We start from the raw sequence: 9198 nt of genomic DNA, 5'->3' as shown, positions 1-9198 counted from the left end.
GATTTATTTTTTATTTTTTTTATTTTTGTTAATTTTTTATAATTATATTTTTTTTATTATTATATATATATTTTTTAAATTTTTGAATAAAATAATAAAAATAAATTGAATTTTTATATGAAATTAGATGACAATAATATCTGCCCTGTAAAGTGAGAAGGATGCTCAGATCTGCATATATCATGTTTCCTAGAAAAACAACTTTGCCTTTTGTTGTGAACTCGATTATGATTGCGCATTGGAGCTTTCTGGTTAGCACTGTTCTACTTAAAATTCTGTCATTTTGTGTTGAAGTATAAATTCCCAAGTTAAGTGAAATTCTTACTGTGGTCCAAGTATGCAGTTCAAACATATAACAATTTCGAGTCAGATATTAAGGATTATGAAGGTTAGCCATCTTTTGCAATAATTTTATGTTAGTTTTCTTTTATATACATTTAAAGTTCTTTGGGCTTAGGCTCTTAGCTCACTTAATAGGATAATACTTGGATCTTGATTGCATTGAAAATTCTTCTGAATGCAAAGAAAAATCATAGGTGTTACCTGCTGTATTTAATGAGGTTGTATTTTTACTTTTTAGATTAACAATATACAAAACTTGAAGTGTACAGGTACGTTATATGTATATAACAACAACAATAACAAAACCTGTGGTATCATGTTTTCTCTAATTTTCACTTCTATGTTAGAGTTCATCGTTCCTATGCTAAACTTATACACCATGTACTCTATCTTAGTGTGACTTATGCATAGGCCTTATACTTTTAAATAAAAAACAACATACTGAGTTGTAAAATTTCTAGTTTAGGTTAATAGTATCAGGTTGTGTTCAAATATAGAATTCTTTTTTCTTCTTTGATTTTCTACTACCAATAATTCTTAGGTAATGACTTAAAAAACAGTTTGAATGTGAAAAACTCCTCCAAAGCAAATCAGGCAGCTCCCCTAAGAACAAAAAAGACTTTTTGATACAGGTACTTGCACCATGATTGTTTGCCTTGTCCATACGATGTTCACATGCTGATTTTTTCACTAGAAAATTTATGAGAATTACTTTGTCAAGAGCTAGTAATTAGAAGTACCTTTCTTTAGAAAATACTAATTGTTTCCATGAAGCATTAGACAAACAAAATAATGTTATTTTATTATTTTTATGAAATAATGAAAGTTTTATCGAGGGAGAATAGCTATAGCTTTAACTAGAGCATTTTTGTTTCTTGAAAGATGATACCACTCGACAATTTATTATTTTTATTTTTAGTTTTGTCTCTTCAATACCTTAGATGCATCATTTAAGGGCTTTGGTGATCTTATAGAAGGTAGCTCTAGATTGTTTACTTTGCTTATCATTGTTTAGTATCATAAGGCTAAAGCAAACTGGTCACAGCTTGACAGTTAAACTTATTATGGATAAAATTTCAACAAAGTCCAAAGGTTATGCATTAGTTGAGTACACCACAGAGGAGGCTGCAAGCATAACATTGAAAGAGATGAATGACAGGGTAAATTCATCTCTTTTTTCTTGCTATTGAATCTCACATTAGACCAAGACACAACAGAGGTAGCAATAGACAAAAGTCCTTCAAGTACCGCCTATTTGACTCAACCTTCTGATTATAAGTGAAGATAATACATCGTTTATTATATTCTCAACTTTTTTTCTCAATATCAAGATTTTTTAGCTATTTTCTTTGTTTTCTCGTCTGTTTCAGAGTCGATAGTCATACTCAATGAGTTGAATAGGACTTATACTTGACCTATATACAAGTAATTAATGGTTTTTGTGTTACATAATTCAAATGGATTCAGCCTAGTTGAAAAGTCTAGTTGAGTAGTAAAGTCTTTGTACAAGAAATGAGCCTAGTTGAAATTGTGACATGATGTTGGATGGTTGAGATAGGAGTTTAAGGAAAATACCAATTGGATTTGGAACATATATCATGTATTATATTATGAATTAGCAATGAAGCTTTTGCGAACTTTACTTTTGGACTAAATATAATTATTTTCGTCAATAATTGTTCCATCAGGCTTATGAGGATTGTAAAGCACCATGCTTTATTGGTTAATTAGTAAAATATGAGAGTTAAGAAATAAGGAGTAGAAGGGAAAACTAGGGTGATTAAACCTAGAAGGTAGGAGATGATTCAGTAATGCCTCGGGTAAGCAATTAGTCCTTGCTTTTGCTTAGAGAAGCAATCATTCTTTTATGTTTCTGAAAAGAATTCCTTTAATAAAGATTGCTTCTGCATAGGAAATGCTCGGACAATTATTCGCTTTTATGTTTCTGAAAAGAATTTTTTAACAAAGAACTCAGACGGTCCGATTTCTCCCTGTCCCATACTTGTGTCTAACACATGTATACATCATAACCAAGCACAACTCACAGTCCTGCAATATCAAAAAAAATTAGCCACAATTATTCTAATATATTGGAATTGGGATAATTGGTTCTTTAGAATTTTTCACCATGTTTTGTATGACAGTTTGATAATTCCTTGTGTAGTACTATTTGAAAGTTGTTTTTTCTTTCAACCAAAATTAGTTCTCCCAACTTATGATGTTGGCTGGAATTTAAGTTATTTATAAACTATCATATTGTGGTCAGAGTGATTTTATATAGCACTTTTTTTATTTTTTCTTGGGTTGAGAATAATATTTTTTTTGGATTATGAATTGTTCGAGATATTATTTCCAAATATGGCATCGAAATCGGATCTTTCGATTTATGAGAAGTACAAAAATTGGTCCTTTCAATTTGTGGATACAAAAATCGAACCCTCCGTTCTCTAAAACAAATATGATATTTAAATATCTCAACAAAAGAGATAGATGTATGCAATCTTTCAAATTAATAATACTAGAGTGTTTGCTCAAGATAATAATAAAAAAAAGGTTTTGCTTGTCATGTTTTAAAAATAATGAGTACATTGATTTTATAAAATTAACAGTTTTAAACATTTAATTTTTTAAACAAAATTCTGAAGCCCGTGCCTTTTTACCCTAAACAAGAACCTAAATTTACAACCATGAAATTATTATTTCCGTCCATGCCATCATGTGCACAAGCATTCAAGTGAAAATTTGAGATTCGTTGAAGCATCTATTCATGGCTTTGCATTGAAGGAATAACCAAATGTTGTTGCTGCACCTGCAAATCCCAGCAGATTCCAACAATGTTTCATTAGTCACATGGAAGATATGATCTTTACATTAAACCATAGAACGGAGGGGATAGGACACTTGGAAAAGTGAGGAAATGAGTTAAGAAGAGATAGAACAAAATAACTTAGAACAAATCCTAAAACAGGCTTATAAACCAAAGTGCGTATACAGAAAGTAATTTAATTATAAATAAAACGACCTCACTCAATTGAATCTTATTACTTTGAATGAACCAGATAATCAAGCTTATATAATGAATCCATGACTCCACGCAAATATGATACAAATTCCTATAATCGTAATGCTCATTTTTCATTTTCCATACTCCATTTTACTTTGTATTCCATCATAGTGCATTAGCACCTTGAAAGAGCTCAAATAATTTCCACAAAAACAGGTCTAGACTAAAGTCACAAATTCCACAAAACAGGCTCTGCAAAACTGGGTTTTCTATTTTACAGCAATAAAAAATAGTTATACATTGTACTATTGATACAAGTACAAATGGCATAGCTAATGTTAGTCTAAACTGAAATAAAATTGTTGAAGTCTTGTTTCAACATCGCTTCTAAACATAACACTGATTCCTAAATAAACTATATCTATCTGTCTAAAGAAGTATACTTGTGGACGTAAAAAAGTAAAAACTATACAAGCTGTTCCTATTCGTAATTGTAGGTCTAAACAATATACCTATGAGCTTCTAATAATATACAACAAACATATAATTACATAACTCTTAAGGTTTAGGTGGACCTTGAGCGGAATTTTGTGCTTTGTCCACACTTTGATCCTGACCAGCTTATGCATAAGAAAGTATTTTGGAAATGTAAACTAAGCCTAGAGGCATCTCCACCTTAGTTTTCTGGTCAATTGGTCATCCTAAGGTTTAAAGAGGTTTGTGCTCAAGGAGGATTCCAATTGGAAGTAAAATCTAGGCTTCAAAATCTAAGTCCTGGGACCACAATGGCTAGATGGTAGAAGAGTTCTTTTAGAAAACTGTAGCATAATAAGAGGCATAATAGTAGTCATGAACCCTCTCTATTAAAATTTTACTCTTTTAAGTAAAAGGCATGTGAATGGTTATATATTGAATACTAACTCCTCCAATCCTCTTACCATTGCTTCAGAGTTCACAGAAGATAAGAATTAAAGGGTTAAAAATTGATTAAGCATGTCTTCAAGACTTGGGAGAGACAGGGAGGGCGAGCTTTACCTGGGAACTAATATAATTCAGTGAACCCTGATGAACAAGCTGCAAAATACATAAGCCAACAACACAGAAACCAATACAGATTAAATATTGAACTAAACCTTATTTACCAGAATAACAATTCTGAAACATAAAGTAGAACTCCATAAGGGTTATGCAATTGAAATATTAACCTGAGTATTTTGACCCGCTAGACCAACTTGATCTCGTCTAACAGATCCATCGCCAGTTCTAGCAGATCCTTTGGTGTCACCCTGTAAGAATCATTGTTCAACAGAAAATGGCAGTTCCATTGGTAAAATGGTTTGAGGTAAACATAAAGCAATACAACTAAACAGGGGGTGTAATTAACTTACCTCCAACTGCGATAATCAGCCATGTTTGAACATCACCAATCAAATAAGAGAGAAAAGAAACAGTCAGAAATGGAAAGTGAAAACTAGGAAGCATAAAATTCATATTTCTCAGTTGGGTTTTAGGCTTTAGAAGAGACAAAATCTCAGTTCTAACAAATATACATGAAGTATGGAGAAATGCTGGATGTAAATACTAGTAAGACAGAAAACCACAAACAGTATGACGTGAAAGCAGTTATTACTTATTAGTGAAACTAGCATGAGTAGTCATTAGCAATTTGTTAAAACATTTATAGGGAAAAGCTGTTGTACTTAGCAATCACAATAAATTATCACCCTATTATCTATGTAGTCAGGAGAATAAAGGAAAATAGAGACAGGAGAATAAAATGTCACTAAAAATACCTCTCTGAATCTTGCTAGGTACACTTTAAGAGGTTCTATGTAGTCTTCAAATCCTAAAGTGGCCATCGCCCATAACAAATCATCTCCATTAATGGTCTTCCTCTTCTCTTTCTGGCACTTCTCACATGCCCTAAACACCCAAATAACCAGACTCCAATTAACATAAACAAACTTAGCAATGTTAACAAAACACAATTTTAACATACAATAATGTGTAAGCTAGTATTTAAGCATAAGCTACAATGGACTCAAAATAAGCTTAATCTAGATAAACACAACTTATCCTCCTACCCCTTAACAACCATCAAAGAAAAACAATTGTTCATGTGATACTCATTAGACATTTCGCAAAAAGAAAATTGAAAGCAAGAAACAATCATGCAATAATCAGTTGGTAGTAGTAACAGTGTAGTGCTCACTCGCTGGTGATGAAGCTGATGAATTCCGNNNAAAAAAAAACAAATAACACAAAAAAAAATTCAAATTACAAAATGCAAATGCAAAATCAATGCAATGCTGTTGATAAATATATGTATTTGGTGATTGTAGAATGAAACGCCTAGAACAACCAGAAATTAGAACTTGACTTGGTTGATGTAGTTGAATGGGTGACCTTTGTGAGAGTGAGCGAGTGAGAGGGAGAGGTTTTGTATTTGGCGGGCGAAGAAATTGTGAGAGGTGATTGGTGGCAACTGGCAACTGGCATCGTCCAAGTAATACCTTACGTGAGTAAGGGTCGAATCCCACGGAGATTGTTGGTATGAAGCAAGCTATGGTCACCTTGCAAATCTCAGTCAGGCAGATATAAATTGATAATGATGTTTTCGAATAATAAATAATAGAATAGGGATAGAAATACTTATGTAATTCATTAGTAAGAATTTCAGATAAGCGAATGGAGGTGCTTTCGTTCCTCTGAGCCTCTGCTTTCCTGCTATCTTCATCCAATCAGTCTTACTCCTTTCCATGGCTGGCTTTATGTGATACATCACCATTGTCAACGGCTACTTTCGGTCATCTATCGGGAAAATGATCCAATGCCCTGTCACGGCACGGCTAATCGTCTGGAGGCATCACCTTTGTCAATGGCTTCATCTTATCCTCTCAGTGAAAATGGTCAACGCACCCTGTCATGGCACCGCTATTCATCTGTCGGTTCTCGATCATGCTGGAATAGGATTTACTATCCTTTTGCGTCTGTCACTAACGCCCTGCAATCGCGAGTTAGGAGCTCGTCACAGTCATTCATTCATTGAATCCTACTCGGAATACCACAGACAAGGTTTAGACTTTCCGGATTCTCTTGAATGCCGCCATCATTCTAGCTTACACCACGAAGATTCTGGTTAGGAGATCTAAGAGATACTCATTCAGTCGAAGGTAGAACGGAAGTGGTTGTCAGACACGTGTTCATAGGGAATGATGATGATTGTCACGTTCATCACATTCAGATTGAAGTACGAATGAATATCTTAGAAGCGAAATAAGATGAATTGAATAGAAAACAGTAGTACTTTGCATTAATCTTTGAGGAACAGCAGAGCTCTACACCTTTATCTATGGAGTGTAGAAACTCTACCGTTAAAAATACATAAGTGAAAAGTCCAGGCATGGCCGAATGGCCAGCCCCTCTGATCTAAGAACCAGGCGTCCCAAGATGTCTAATACAATAGTAAAAAGGTCCTATTTATAATAAACTAGTCACTAGGGTTTACAGAAATAAGTAATTGATGCATAAATCCACTTCCAGGGCCCACTTGGTGTGTACTTGGGCTGAGCTTTAACTTTCCACGTGCAGAGGCCATTTGTGGAGTTGAACGCCAGGTTTGGATCCATTTCTGGCGTTCAACTCTGGTTTTTGATCCATTTCTGGCGCTGAACTCCAGAATTGGGCAGAGAGCTGGCGTTAAACGCCAGTTTGCGTCATCTAAACTTGGGCAAAGTATGGACTATTATATATTTCTGGAAATCCCTGGATGTCTACTTTCCAACACAATTGGAAGCGCGCCATTTTGAGTTCTGTAGCTCCAGAAAATCCACTTTGACTGCAGGGAGGTCAGAATCCAACAGCATCAGCAGTCCTTCTTCAACCTCTGAATCTGATTTTTGCTCAGGTCCCTCAATTTCAGCCAGAAAATACCTGAAATCATAGAAAATCACACAAACTCATAGTAAAGTCCAGAAATGTGAATTTAACATAAAATCTATTAAAAACATCCCTAAAAGTAACTATTGAGGAACCAATGATGTCCTTGAGCTCTTCTATGTCTCTTCCTTGTCTTTGTTGCTCCTCCCTTATTGCTTTTTGATCTTCTCTTATTTCATGAAGCATGATGGAGTGCTCTTGATGTTCCACCCTTAGTTGCTTCCAATAATTGTTTGGAAGAAAATGTATTCCCTGAGGTATCTCAGGGATCTCTTGATTTGCAGTCAAATGTTCTACCACTGAGCTATAGACCCTTGATGGAAGCTTTTATTTTCCCTTTCCTCTTTCTAGAGGTTTCTCTGGCCTTAGGTGCCATCAATGGTTATGAAAAAAAAACAAAAAAGCTATGCTTTTACCACACCAAACTTAGAATGTTGCTCGCCCTCGAGCAAAAGAAGAAAGAATAGAAGAAGAAGAAGAAGATATGGAGGAGATGGATGGATGCGTGTATTCGGCCATATGGGTGGGATTGGGTGGGAGAGATATGTTGAATTTTGAAGGTAGTGGGTGTATGGATGTGAGTGGTAAATGGAAAACAGAAGGGATGATCATGAATGGAAAGAGAGATGATGAGGTAGGTGGGGATCCTGTGGGGTCCACAGATCCTGAGATGATCCTGTGGGGTCCACAGATCCTGAGGTGTCAAGGCATTTACATCCCTGCACCAATTTAGGCATGTAAAATGCCCTTGCACACAACTCTGGGCGTTCAGCGCCAGGTTGGTGCCCATTTACTAGCCATTTCTGGCGTTGAATGCCAGAACCATGCTTGTTCTGGCATTCAGCGCCCATAAGATGCCCATTTTGGGCGTTCAGCGCCAGAACCATGCTCTGTTCTGGCACTGAACGCCAGACAGATGCTCCTCTAGGGTGTGATTTTTCTTCTGCTGTTTTTGATTCCGTTTTCAATTTTTCTATTGATTTTGTGACTCCACATGATCATGGACCTATAAAGACATATAACTAAGAAAAATATAGTTAGATAAATAAAAATTGGGTTGCCTCCCAACAAGCGCTTCTTTAATGTCAATAGCTTGACAGTGGGCTCTCATGGAGCCTCACAGATGTGCAGAGCTTTGTTGAGACTCCTCAACACCAAACTTAGAGTTTGGATATGGGAGTTCAACACCAAACTTAGAGTTTGGACATGGCCTCCCAACACCAAACTTAGAGTTTGATTGTGGGGGCTCTGGTTGACTCTGTAGTGAGAGAAGCTTTTCATGCTTCCTCTCCATGGTTGCAGAGAGAGATCCTTAAGTTGTAAACACAAGGTTGTCCTCATTCAATTGAAGGACTAGTTCTCCTCTGTCCACATCAATCACAGCTTTTGCTGTGGCTAGGAAAGGTCTTCCTAGGATGATGGATTCATCCTCTTCCTTTCTAGTATCCAAGACTATGAAATCAGTAGGGATGTAAAGGCCATCAACCTTTACTAACACGTCCTCTACTTGTCCATATGCCTGTTTTCTTGAATTTGTCTGCCATCTCTAATGAGATTTTAGCAGCTTGCACCCCATAGATTCCCAGTTTCTCTATTACAGAGAGGGGCATGAGGTTTATTAAGGTAACTTGGAGGAATACGGGAAGTACTCGAGACTACTCATAAGGAGAAGACTTCTCTTACTCCTACAATGACTTCTCGTTTGACGGTTCAAAAAACCACGTTAGTACTTCGATTTACGGTTTAATAAACCGTAACTATGAACCCATCAATTTGGAGGGAACAAGTAGTTACTTGATTCACTAGACCTAGTTGACTGTAACGGAGTCTTCTCTGTCCTAGGACCTTTCAAGTATTATGGGACATGGTATCCGTGGTACTAGAAATTCCGAGACACACTGGAACCAAGTCCT

The 9198-nt window shown here is 35.8% G+C and overlaps 1 protein-coding gene across 1 annotated transcript; it reads right to left on the bottom strand.

Moving 5' to 3' along the window:
• Positions 2886-5834, bottom strand: LOC107618249 (nuclear transcription factor Y subunit B-1; the record flags this gene model as incomplete). The annotated part of the gene is given in 7 exon segments (XM_016320260.2): positions 2886-3151; positions 4382-4420; positions 4552-4632; positions 4735-4740; positions 5140-5269; positions 5559-5586; positions 5709-5834. Coding segments are annotated over 6 exon segments (332 nt in total), but the record flags the coding sequence as incomplete, so codon positions are not given.

Source organism: Arachis ipaensis, chromosome B09 (genome assembly GCF_000816755.2).
Source record: "Arachis ipaensis cultivar K30076 chromosome B09, Araip1.1, whole genome shotgun sequence".
NCBI lineage: Eukaryota > Viridiplantae > Streptophyta > Magnoliopsida > Fabales > Fabaceae > Arachis > Arachis ipaensis.
Note: the sequence above shows the minus strand (reverse complement) of the source record. Positions and strands in the feature narration are given on the sequence as shown.